This window comes from Balaenoptera acutorostrata, chromosome 13, assembly GCF_949987535.1.
Source record: "Balaenoptera acutorostrata chromosome 13, mBalAcu1.1, whole genome shotgun sequence".
NCBI classification, from domain to species: Eukaryota; Metazoa; Chordata; class Mammalia; order Artiodactyla; family Balaenopteridae; genus Balaenoptera; species Balaenoptera acutorostrata.
The window spans coordinates 87137759-87151555 of record NC_080076.1 but is presented as its reverse complement, the minus strand read 5'-3'; the positions used below and the strand labels follow the sequence as shown (position 1 = coordinate 87151555).

Genomic DNA, 13797 nt, shown 5'->3' with positions numbered 1-13797 from the left:
GCCTGCTCAGCTTCCTCTCCTACCCGCTCCCTTCACTCTCTTTATTCCTTCCTTCTGTTCCTCCCACGTGGCCTCCAGGTCTTTACACTGGCCTTTGTCTTCCCCCAGAAAGCTCCTCCCCTTCCAGCTTGCTCCTTATCTTCAGGGCTCGGCTAAAACGTGGCCTCTCCGTGGCCTTTCTTGACCAACCAATCACAACAGCCCTTCCAGTCTCTCCCCGGAACATTATTCTGCTTTATTTCTTTCACAGAGAATATTTATTTCCTTGAGTCTTGCATCTCTCTCCTATGAGGATGGAGAAGCTCCAGAAAAATAGGGGCTTTATCTGGTCCAGTCCAGGCTCTAATAAACCTTGGAATGAATGAATGAGTGAATAGATGGATTGATGGGTAAATGGATGAATGGATCAAGGGAAAACATAGTGTATTAGAAAGAGAAAACTCAGGAGGTAGCCCTATATGAGGGGCTGCTTTTTTTTTTTTTTGGCTGTGCCAGGCGGCTTGTGGGATCTTAGTTCCCTAACCAGGGATCGAACCCGGGCCCTTGGCAGTGAAAGTGCGGAGTCTTAACCACTCGACCGCCCGGGAATTCCTAAGCGGCTGCTTTAAGAGTCAAAGTTAGAATCAACACTAAAAATCAAATGAAATATGTAGAAAACAGATTTATTTAAAGGATCAATGAAGTGAAGTTTGTCAAACTGCATCCAGGGGACTTCCCTGGTGGTGCAACAGTTAAGAATACACCTGCCAATGTAGGGGACACGGGTTCGAGCCTTGGTCCGGGAGGATCCCACATGCCGCAGAGCAACTAAGCCCATGTGCCACAACTACTGAGCCTGAGCTCTAGAGCCCGCGAGCCACAATTACTGAGCCCGCGTGCCACAACTACTGAAGCCCACACGCCTAGAGCCCGTGCTCAGCAATAAAAGAAGCCACCGCAATGAGAAGCCCACACACCTCAATGAAGAGTAGTCCCCACTCACCGCAACTAGAGAAGCAGCAATGAAGACCCAGCGCAGCCAAAAATAAAATAAATTTTTTAAAAGTTATTTGTTAATTTAATAGTTGTTTTATCATTCATTTCTATGATTACTCACAAGGATCAATTTGTAAATTTTTTGATAGTTGTAATTCATTTTTGTGAAAAATCTCATTGTGTCTCTTGTAGTGTAGTCACTTTTCTCATTATATTACAAAAGTATTTCCATAAGTTAATGCATAAAAGCACATCTGCTATAAATTCTTTTCCAATTCTATCCTTTTATTTTGTGAAAAAACATTTAAAATTTTTGCATCCAACGTCTGTCCATCTCTTCTCTTATGATTTCTTCCTTTTCTTCCAGAATAGAAAATTCTCCCTATCTATCAGAGGTCTGATATATATCACATACAGTTCTCTTTTTTCAAATATGGTTTAAATTTTATCTGTAACTTTCACATTTAATAAATATTGAGTGTCAACTCAAAAAAAAAAAAAATAACATGAGCCAAAATAGGAAGTTATCCTTCCATCTTATGAGTGCCCTTTGGCCAGAAAGCAGACTTATTGTCCAGCTGATTTTTGTTCTGTACCTTGTGGCTCCTCTTTAACTATTCATATGTGTAAGATATTTTAACCTATGCACACTGTCTTTAAAACATGCAATATGAACATTAACTTACTTCAGGATGAACTTTGTCAAGACCTCGTAAATTCTATTTTCCCAGTATTCGTAGTAGGAGGCCAGCTTGGGGGCCTTGCCCGTGTTGGTGTGGATAACCAGCCCCTCGACTTTGGTCAGTAGAGGCCCAATGGCAAGATACCACCTGACCATGTGGTCCACATCTTTGGCCCTTTCTCGTTCAATGTGCTCAAAGAATTCCTTCATGCCTGCAGTGGAAGACACCTGTTACAGCTCTTCACAAACACGGGAAGGGACATTACTCAAGAAGCAACCCAAACGTTAGCTGTATATCTTGCAAATACAAAAGCAGCCTCCAATCTTGACCAAGAGCAGAAAATAAATCAACACCACCCGAAGCAAGACACATCCAAAGCAAAAAATACATGACAACATGGGAATGAACGCCACTTGTGCATGCTTTGCCTTTGGGCAATCTTGCTTGTCTTGAGTTGCTTGTTAACTAATCCTGAATTCCTTGTTGACTAGTCCAAGGCAGCTTAAAATACCCTGTTTGAACAAGTAAATGTGAGCCCATAAAACACAGTTCACCGTACTGTTACAAAGTTATTGACAAAAGTACTATTGATTTTCATAGACTCAGGAATTTGTAAAACTATGTAAGCAATACATAAAACACGGCAAAAAGTAAGAATTACCCATGATCTTTTCAAGTAAATGCCTGAGATCATGAGGCATGGTTTTATTCCATTTGTGGAATAAACTGTGTGTGTGTGTGTGTGTGTGTGTGTGTGTGTGCACAATCATGCCCAAGAGGTTTTTCCATTCCTTCCATAATCAAAGAAACAAGAAGTCAGATCTACCTGGGAGTTCTTCCTCACTTTTAGGTGCTGGATACTTAAAGAGATTTATGGATTCTATTAAGGTGAGTCTGGAAGAAATGTCATCTGCATTCTTATGAATCTGGTGGACGAGGGACTCAAATTTCCCAATGGCCTGTTTGCACCGAGTTATGTAGTCAGCAATACCTTCGGAGAAAAAGAGAAAGAACAAAAGAAAGATAGTTGGCTTTCAACTCTTCCTTTCCATATCCTTCCCGCCAACATCCCTTCACAGGAAGGATCCTGCTCCTTCCATGTCCTTGGGTCTTTGAGGTGACAAAGATCCACGTGGTCCCTGGGGACCGGAACCAGGAGCCGGTGCTCAGGGTCAACCAAACGATACATTTCTCCTGTTTGCTTTTTAGCATCATCGTATCTGAAGCACGGTGGGGAGAAAGAGGAGGCACAACCCTCTTGCCTTCTCATTGCCATGGCAACACAAACCCTCCACTACATGCAACCCTGCCTACAGTTAGGCAACCCTCTGGCCTGTTGCTTAGAAAAGTAAACAGCAAGAATGTGAATAGTAAACCTGAGTTAAGCACTTATGATCAGTTGGGCGATGGCCTAAGCATGTGACGTTGATTATATGATCGAATCCTTACAACAGCCCTATGAATCGGGTACTAAGGTTATGCCCATTTTAGAGATGAGGAAACGGAGCCTCCAAGAAGTTGAGTCACATGGGTAGAAGCTGGACTTTTAATCCAGAGGTTTCATGCTGGAACCCACAGTCCAAACACACATGTTCTCTGTACAAAGGGGAAGGGAGGAAGGGGAGAAAAGGAAATGACAACGAAAAAAGGGGAGAAGATTTGGAGCAAGGGAAGGGAAAGAGGAAGAAGGAAAAGAAATAACATAAATGCCTTGTTTATTTTTAAAAGTAAAGGAAGAAGAAGTATGTCCTTTTCCTTATTACTCCTGCTAAATACAACTAAGAACCCTGCACATTAGCCATAAAACAAATATAAGACTCTGAAATGGGGAGAGATAGCCAACCAGTGGGGAGCCCAGGATCTGAGGAATGATGTGGTGATGAGGGCCCTGGGATCTTTTTCCTGGGATCTATATCCCAGACCTGGAGCTGAAGGAGCCGGTGACCCATAAGTGCCTATGGGTACAGACACACATGCACCAAAAAAAAAAGCCTCAAGAAAATCCTGTTTTCTCTGACCAAGGGACCAGGAAAGGGACACCCTAGAAAGACAAAATTTTAGACAATAACTGCTCTGCTCCAGCCAAACACCACAGATAAAAATGTGACCCTGCCCTCACCCATGCCAGAAGGGCCAGGTGGAGGGGGCCTAGACTTCCACCCTCAGAATGTTGCAATGAGGTGCCCCAAACCCCTGTCCCCTTATGCCTGCCGTGGTGGCATCAGAGGAGGCCATGGAGGTAGATGGGACTTTCACCTCCACAGTCCAGCAATGAGCACTGTCCCCTGCCACCCCAGAGTGTCAGTGGAGACTGCAGGGGGGCTGGGACCCCCACCCCTCCCAGCGGTTATGTGGAGCTTCCCCTCGACTGTCAGTGAAGGCTGACTAGGGAACCTGGATTTCTACTTCCACCTGACAGTAACAAAGGGGAAACCAAGGTATTCTCAGAAGGGAAACTAGGCGATTACGTCACCAGCAGACCTATGCTAAAAGGATGGCCACAGGAAGTTTTGTAAATAGAAAGGACCCAGTAAGAGAAAGACCCTGGGAACATCAGGGAGGAAGAACGAGCACAGTAGGTAAAAATATAGGAAAATACAATAGTTTTTTCCTTCTCTTCTTCAGCTTCCTAACTTAGGTTTGATGGTTGCAGCAAAAATTGTAACACTGTCTGTTGTGGTCCAAAATGTATATAGAAGAAATATTTTAGATAATTATATCATAAGTGGGAGAGGGAAAGGCAAGTTAAGGTTTCTATACTTTACTCAAATTGGAAAAATTCTATAGATTTCTATACTTCACTCAAACCAGTAAACTGTAATGTTATGTATATGTAACCACTAAAAAAAGGCTATAAGAACGCTATAGATAAATCAAAATGGAATTATAGAAAATGTTCCAGTGGCCCATGGAAAGGCAAGTAAAAGAAAAACAGAGAAACAAAAAGAACAAGCAGAAAACAAAAAAATTGACAGACTTGAGCCCTAACAAATCAATAATTACATGAAATGTAAACGGTCTAAATGCACCAAGACAGAGTAGGTTAAAAACATGACCCAACTATATGCTGTCTACAAGAAACTCATTTCAAATACAATTCTATCGGCAAGTTGAAAAGTAAAGGATGGAAAAACATATACTGTGCAAACATTAATCAAAGGAAAACCAGAATGGATATATTAATATTAGGTAAAGTAGACTTTAGAACAAAGAAAATTATCAGAGAGTTGAATATTATATAATGATTAAAGGGTTTAATTCATAAGAAGACATAGCAATCTTAAACTTGCATGCATCAAAGCAACAGAATTGTAAAATACGTGAAGTAAAAAGTGATAGACCTGAAAAAAGAAATAGGTAAATCCATGATTATAATTGGACATGTCAACATTCCTCTCTCAGTAACTGACAGAACAACTAGACAGAAAATCAACAAGGATATAGAAAAACTCAACGACATCATGAACCAACAACGTTAATCAACATTTATAGAACATTCTACTCAGCAAAGTAGAATACATATTCTTTTCAAGTGGCCACAGAACATAAAACAAGATAGACTATATCCTGAGCTGTAAAACAAACCTCAACAAATTTAAAAGAATTGAAATTATACTGAGTATGTTCTCCAACCACAGTGGACTCAAATTACAAAACAATGACAGAAAGATAACAGGGGAAATCTCCAAACACTTTGAAACTAAACAACACACTTTTAAATAATCCATGAGTCATGGAGGAAGTCTCAAGGGAAATTTTTCAAATACACTTAATTGAATAAAAATTAAAATACAACTATCAGAATCTGTGGGACACAGCTAAAGCAGTGCTGACAGGGAAATTAATAGCACCAAATGCATACATTAGAAAAGAGGAAAGATCTCAAATCAGTGATCTAAGTTCCCACCTCAAGAACCTTGAAAAAGAAGAGTAAAATAAATCCAAAGCAAGCAGAGGAAATAATAAAGATAAGCAGAAATCAGTAAAATTAAACAGAAAAACAACAGATAAAATCAATGAAACAAAGAGCTTCAGTAAAACTGACTAATCTCTAGTAGGACTGAAAAGAAAAAAAGAGAAGACACAAATTAACCATATCCAGAATTAAATAGGAGGGATCACTAAAGATGTACAGTCTTTATAAGATAATAAGGGAACAATAAGAACAAATCTGCACAATAAATCTGACAACTTAGATGAAATGCACCACTTCTTTGAAAAGCACAAGCTACACAACTCACCCAATAGGAAATAATCACTTGAATAGTCCTATAACTATTAAGAAAGCTGAATCTGTAATTTTAAAACAAACAAAAAAAGAAGAACAAAGAAAAGAAATCACTACTACACAAAAACCTGCACATGAACATTTTTAGCAGCTTTATTCATAATTGCCAAAATGTGGAAGCAACCAAGATGTCCTTCAACAGGTGAACAAATAAACTACAGTACATCCACACAATGGAATATTATTTGGTAATAAAAAGAAATGCACGGGCTTCCCTGGTGGCACAGTGGTTGAGAATCTGCCTGCTAATGCAGGGGACACGTGTTCGAGCCCTGGTCTGGGAAGATCCCACATGCCGCGGAGCAACTAGGCCCGTGAGCCACAACTACTGAGCCTGCGCGTCTGGAGCCTGTGCTCTGCAACAAGAGAGGCTGCGATAGTGAGAGGCCCGCGCACCGCGACGAAGAGTGACCCCCGCTTGCCGCAGCTAGAGGAAGCCGTCGCACAGAAACAAAGACCCAACACAGCCATAAATAAATAAATAAATAAATAAATAAATAAATAAATAAATAAAAATTAAAAAAAAAGAAAAGAAATGCACAATTATATGGAGGAACCTTAAATTTTATTGCTCAGTGAAAGAAGCCAATCTGAAAAGGCTGCACACTGTATAATTCTAATTATATGACATTCTGGAAAAGGCAAAACTATAGGGACAATAAAAAGATCAGTGGTTACCAGTCTACCCAATTTCAAGACTTACTATGCAGCCACAATAATTAAGGCTTCAAAGCTCTGTGATATTGGCAGAGGGACAGACACATAGATCAATGGAACAGAATAGAGAATCCAGAAATAGACCCATACAAATATGCTCAACTAGTTTTTGACAAAGGTGTAAAAGTGATTTAACGGAAAAAGTTAGCCTTTCCAACAAACAATGCTACAACAATTGGAAAAACAAATGAACCGCAACTTAAGTCTCTCACTTCGTACAAAAAAAAAAAAAATCAAGATTGATCACAGTCTTAACTGTAAAACATAAAACTATAAAATATTTAGAAAAAATAGAAAAATTTTGGGATCTAGGTCTATGCAAAGAGTCCCTAGACTTGACACCAAAATCATGATCCATAAAAGGAAAAATTGATAAATTGGACTTCATCAAATTAGTTCTGCAAAAGATGCTATTAAGAGAATGAAAAGACAAGCTACAGAGTGGGAGAAAGTATTTCCAAACCACATATCCAATAAAGGACTAGTATCTACAATATATAAAGAACTCTCAAAGTTCAACAATAAAAAAGCAAGTGATATAATTAGAAAATGGGCAAAAGAACAAAAAAAGACATTACACCAAAGAGGATATATAAAGGCAAACAAACACATAAGAAGAGGATATATAAAGGCAAACAAACACATCATTAGCCATTACAGAAAAATGCAAAGCAAAACCACAACGAGCTATCATTACACAGCTATCAGATGGCTAAATTTTTAAAAATGGTGACAATACCAAAGGCTGGCCAAGATCTAGAGATCGTGAAATGTATATTGCTGGTGAGAACGTAAAATGGTACAGCCACTCTGGACAACACTATGACATTTAAAAAAAAAGACTAAACAAACAACTAATGAATATAACAAAAAAGAATCAGACTCACAGATATAGAGAACAACCTAGTAGTTACCAGAGGGATAGGGAAATGGGGAGGGGCAATATAGGTAGGGGATTAAGAGGTACCAACTATTATGTATAAAATAAGCTACAAGGATATATTCTACAACACAGGGAATACAGCCAATATTTTATAATAACTATAAATGGAGTATAACATTTAAAAATTGTGAATCACTATACTGTATACTATACTGTATACTATACTGTATATATAACTTATATAACATTGTACATCAACTATTCTTCACTTTTTTTTTTTTTTTTTTTTTAAAAGTCATTCCAGTGTTATTTTTTTTTTTTTTTTAATTTTTTATTTATTTATTTATTTATTTATTTATTTATTTTTGGTTGTGCTGGGTCTTCGGTTCGTGCGAGGGCTTTCTCTAGTTGCGGCAAGTGGGGGCCACTCTTCATCGCGGTGCGGGGACCGCTCTTCATCGCGGTGCGCGGGCCTCTCACCATCGCGGCCCCTCCCGTTGCGGGGCACAGGCTCCAGACGCGCAGGCTCAGCAGCTGTGGCTCACGGGCCCGGCTGCTCCGCGGCATGTGGGATCTTCCCAGACCAGGGCTCGAACCCGTGTCTCCTGCATTAGCAGGCAGATTCTCAACCACTGCGCCACCAGGGAAGCCCCACTTTTTTTAATTAAAAAAAAAAGAAGACTAAACACACAAGTACCATACAACCCTGGGCATTTATCCCAGAGAAATGAAGACTCATGTTCACATAAAACCCTGTACACAAGTGATTCTATAGCACAAATGTATATTCATAATAGTCAAACCTGGAAACAACCTATATATTATCTAGGATATCTAAGTGAATGGTGAAACAAACATTGATACCAGACTGTTTTTTATTCACTGATAAAAAGGAACAAACTGTTGAAACAGGCAAGAACTTGGAAAAATCTCCAGAGAATTGTGCTGGGTGAGAAAAGCCAACACCAAAAGGGTCATATGATATTTTATGTAACACTCTTAAAATGACAAAATTATAGAAACAGAAAACAGATTAGTGGCTGCCAGCGGTTCAGTAGAGGATGGGGGTAGGAGGGAAGTGGGTGTGACTTTAAAAGGGCGACATGAGGAATCACTGTGGTGTGGAAATGTTCTGTGTCTTGACTATATCGATGTAAAGATCTGGGCTGTGGTTTGCACTACAGTTTTGCAGAAGTTGCCACTGGGGGAAAACCAAGCAAAGGGTACCCAGGATCTGTCTGTATTAATTCTTGCAACTGCGTGTGACTCTGTAATTATCTGGAAATTAAAATTTCAGTTTTAGGGCTTCCCTGGTGGCGCAGTGGTTAAGAATCCACCTGCCAATGCAAGGGACACGGGTTCGAGCGCTGGCCCAGGAAGATCCCACATGCCGCGGAGCAACTAAGCCCGTGCGCCACAACTGCTGAGCCTGCGCCCTAGAGCCGGCGAACCACAACTACTGAGCCCACGTGCCACAACTACTGAAGCCCGGGCGCCTAGAGCCCGTGCTCCGCAACAAGAGAAGCCACCGCAACGAGAAGCCTGCACACCGCAGCAAAGAGTAGCCCCTGCTCGCCGCAACTAGAGAATGCCTGCGTGCAGCAACGAAGACCCAACGCAGCCAAAAATAAATAAATTTATTAAAAAAAAAAATTTCAGTTTTAGGGGAAAAAAGTATAAGTCACTTTATTTTTGGAGGAGAAAGCTTTGGGTCAGTCGAATGTCAAAACGGCACCCCGTCCACCTCACCTTCACCCCCAACTAAAGCCTTGAGATGGATTCCATGTTCCACAAAGTGTACTTTACTGATGCTGAAAACGTATTTGTTAACCACATCTACATACATAGAAAAATTATAATTCAACTAAGACAATCTAAAAGAATGATTTTTTACATCCCAAAGTCTAAAAGGCAATAGATAGATGAATTATATTACCTAGTGAGTTCCAGTTTAACCTCTTATATCCAGACCTAAACACTCTTACTAATTCCTGGGAATGGTCGTCAAGGAGGAGAGCCTCTGCCTCATTTAACGTTCCAATGAGCATGTGATAATGATCCAACATACGTTGTATCCCATCCGTGTACCTGCACATTACAGGAAAGTCACTGACGTGAGAAAAATACAATGGAGCTCATAAAAAGATTAATAACCTTACAGATAGGATACAAAAGACCATTAACCAGACTAAAAATTTTAAAGAATGCCACTCTTCCCACTAACTTTCTTTTTTGGAAAATATTGGTTACTTTTTATTTAAAAATGTTACTTACAGGGAACTCTACTCAATACTCTGTAATGACCTACATGGGAAAAGAATCTAAAGAAGAGTGGATATATGTATATGTGGAACTGATTCACTTTGCTGTACATCTGAAACTAACACAACATTGTAAGTCAACTATACCCCAGTAAAAATTAATTTAAAAAATGAAAAAGTGAAAATGTTATTTAGGTTAACATGAAATAGATTTATCGTTGTTATTTTTAGATGAATGAATAAACACATATTTTAAACATTTCTTAGTTTTTATTTCTAATGTGGCAAATATTGGCAGTTATAAAATCCACAAAAATGAAAGCTTTGGCATGGGTAGGGGGCGCGTTTTCAATAATTTTGAAGAGTGCAAAGGGGTCCCAAGACAAAAAATGTTTACTGTTGATTTAAGAGAAGAATCATTTTACCTAAGAAATTTGTCTTCCTGGAGGGCAACATTCCTTGCTAATTCGGAGACAGGGAACCCCAGCTGTTCCAAGTACTTTGCTTCGTTAATAATCTCCCTGAGAGCAGGGGAAAAGTTGATTGCAAAACCAGCCCCCCTGTCAGAGTTCAGGGCGTCATCACCAGCAGCAGAAGTCTGTGGGAGAGACGGTGTTTTTATAAAACATCGTGGGAAGGGCAGTCCAAGAAGCAATTAGATCAACGCAACCCAAGTTAAATGTGAATTTGAAAAAGATCAGTGGAGGGTCCTTGCTGCCCTGACAGACTGGGGAGCTGGCCAGAACTAGCTAGAATTCATATTTTGTTTGGTGAACAGAGTTTTTAAAGAATTCGATTTAGTCGCCCACGTTCGAAAATTGGGCAACTGAATGTAAAAATCCAGAAATCTGGTTTCCCTTGAAAAATTAGAAAAGCTGATGATAAATGGCAAAGAACAGACAGAAGCTGGGTAGCAGCTGCCCCTTTTGAATAGGACACGAGCTGTCCAGTTCCTGACAGGCCCTACCTGGCCTCTTCACTCCTTTTAGTACCGAAGACCGAAAACCGCCAGGCCCAGGTCTTCCCTTGAACCTCCTAGCTAGTGTTTATTTACTGAGCAATTGCTACGTGCTAAAGATGTGGAGGACCCTGTGCTAAAGATGCGGAGGAATCATGGGAAGTGACATTTTTCTGTAGGTTAAAAATGATCAACGGTCAGCTGTTTCATATACGGTTCAGCTAATACTTTGCATGTTTCTGATCGTCTAATCCAACTCATTTTACAAACTGGGTCACTGGAGTTCAGAGTTAAGCCACTTGCCCAAGGAGTCAGGAGGGCTGCCTAACCCCAGCGTGTTCCCTGACGGTGACATTTTGCTTCCTCCATCTATTCCCTTTCTGCCTCCCTTCTTCTCCCGGGTCAACCTCTGCCCTTCTGTGCCTTTGATTTTGGAAATACCTCTCAACTTCATGAGAGTCAACACATCACATCTCAAGGAAATAGTAGCCACCATCACCTTACGTGGCCGCCCCAGAATCTAGGACACGGATCTGGAAAGACACACCTTAGTGAGCAGACTCTTCTTCATGAGAGTCGGCAGGACCTGTTCTGTCGTCTCTTTCCACTGCTCATACTTTTTATCTTCGTAGTCTTTCATTGTCCTACCCACTTCCAGATATTTTTGCTTTACCTATCAAAGAAGTCAGGCAATGGTCATTTTGTCCTTGAAAATAACATTTTTTTCCTCTCTTTTAAAAAAAAATTATCAGTTAACACATTTTGCAAAAGGAAGCAGGCAGATTTGCACAAACATTGGAGGGTTTGTCTGCCATGGTAGGGCTTGAAATCTAGGCTGATTAACTGGGCTCACAAACCTCAGCCTGTGGGTTTGGTGCAGCCCAGGAGCTAAGAATGAAGGAGCTCAAAAAGAACAACAGTGCTTCCTGACACATGACAACCATACGAAATTCAAATTTCAGCATCCACGGTGATGTCTTATTGGAACACAGTCACACCTGTTCATTTACGTGGTATCGACGGTCACTTTCTTGCTACAAAGGCAGAGTTGAGTAGTTGCAACAGGGGCCATCCGACCCTCAAATGCCTAGAATACTTACTCTCTGGACCGTTAAAGAAAAGGTTTCCCACCCCCTGTGATATAACAGACAAAAATGCATGGGTGGGGGAGGGAGAGTATTATCAGAAAGTTGCTGGTCACCCTCTGGAGAGGCTGAAGATCAAGGTCAGGGGGAAGTCATGTGACTGCCACCTGGAAGATGTCATAGGTAGGTATGGAGATGTGGTCCCCAGGGACCGCAGAAAAGATCTTCTAAATTGCAGACATGGATTTGAAATTGAGCTGCTGCTCACGCAGGCAACTCTGCGTAGCCCACTCCATGCCGGCAGCCGCCTGGACTGAAGGATCAGCGCCCAGGGAGGCTGCCCATCTAGAATTGAACCGTGAAATACAAAAGGGGACATTCCCAGCAGAAGCAACATACTTCTCTTCCTCCATCACTGTCCAAGATCCCCTCTACTTCTTGAAATCTGAGGATGGTGTGCTTAATCCGGAAGAACAGGGACCGTTCCCAGTAGATTGCACCTGCTACGGGCGGGTGATTCTTATACAGAGGTGGGTTGTCAAGGTTCTGAACAAAGATTTTGTTAACGATGTCAATCTGCAAAGCAGTCAAACGTATTCCGTAAGTGATAAGCATCAGTCTGTGAGCCAAGAAAAGATTTAACCTGAGATTTGTATCTTTAAAGAAATGAACATGGAACGTCAAGAACTAGTCTAAGGTACAGAATAGGGCTTTTACTACTTATTATTTACTACGTTTTCCTATACTCTGTAGGAATTTTTTTGTTTGGTTTAAAACATGCAATGATCCAAACTGCCTTATACTTACAGACTGTGTACGATCATTTGACCAACCTATTGGAAATTCTGAAATCTGTTCTAGACATGATTGGTGGCCAGTCCTGAATTGTGTGTGTGTTTGTGTGTGTGTGTGTGTGTGTGTGTGTGTGCATGTGCCACTGAGGTTTTATAATTATTTATCATGTAATATTTTTTAAATTGTGGTACAATATGCATGACATAAAATTTACCATCCTAACCATTTCTCAGTGTACATTTCAGTGGAATTAACTACATTCATGCTGTTGTGCATCCATCTCCACAACTTCTTTCATCTTGTAAAACTGAAACTCTGGGTACACATTAAACACAGTAACTCCCCACTTCTCCCTCCCTCAGCCCCTACAACAACAAAGTAGAACAACCTGTCTACTTTCTGTCTCTATGACTTCGCTCTAAGTACCTCATATAAGTAGAATCATAGAGTATTTGTCTTTTTATGACTGGTTTATTTCAATTAACACAAAGCCCTCAAGGTTCATCCACGCTGTAGCATATGGCAGAATTTCCTTCCTTTTTAAAGCTGGATAATATTCCATTGTATGGATAGACCACATTTTGTTTATCCATTCATCTATCAATGGACCCTTGGGTGATTTCCAGCTTTTTGCCGCTGTGAATAGTGCTGCTACGAACATCGATATTCAAATATCTCTTCGAGACTCTGCTTTCAATTTTTTTGGGTATATACGCAAAATGGGATTGTTGGATCATATGGTCTGGGCTTGCATTTTAAAATAAGTATTTCACACTCTTATGTGAGTAATTAGGTGTCAGAGGCAAAACAATACCTGCCCCATTAATGGTCCTGATCCATTCCTGACAAAGAGGAATTAGGTAGCAGATGGAGTTAAGGTTGCCAGTCGGCTGACCTTAAAATAAGGAGACTATCCTGGATTATCTGGGTGGGTCCAATGTATAACAAGGGTCCTTACAACAGGAATGTGTATGTGAACACACCCTTGACCTTCACACATGGGTAGCTATGACTACTACACTGTCATTACTGTGATGATTATTATGACTAACTCACTCAGGGTCCATCACAATGTGAGGCATACAATATTGTACTTCATAAATTCTTACTGAATTTCTCCACTAAATAAACAAACCCACTTCATTTTGGTTA

General features: G+C 40.4%; 1 protein-coding gene across 6 annotated transcripts in view; it reads right to left on the bottom strand.

The window, feature by feature from the left end:
* The window catches only part of DNAH10 (dynein axonemal heavy chain 10), a 152442-nt gene that overhangs the window by 103456 nt on the left and 35189 nt on the right, over positions 1-13797 (bottom strand). For all 6 annotated transcript variants that reach the window (XR_009005127.1, XM_007189638.2, XM_057527371.1 and 3 more), the window contains 6 exons: positions 12250-12426; positions 11313-11438; positions 10233-10405; positions 9483-9634; positions 2485-2649; positions 1662-1869 (listed from right to left, as the gene is read on the bottom strand). Coding sequence is in view for 5 of the 6 variants with exons in the window: in XM_007189638.2 (XP_007189700.2) it covers positions 1662-1869; positions 2485-2649; positions 9483-9634; positions 10233-10405; positions 11313-11438; positions 12250-12426 (1001 nt within the window). In the remaining variant the exon portion in view is untranslated. The remainder of the gene's footprint in view (positions 1-1661; positions 1870-2484; positions 2650-9482; positions 9635-10232; positions 10406-11312; positions 11439-12249; positions 12427-13797) is intronic.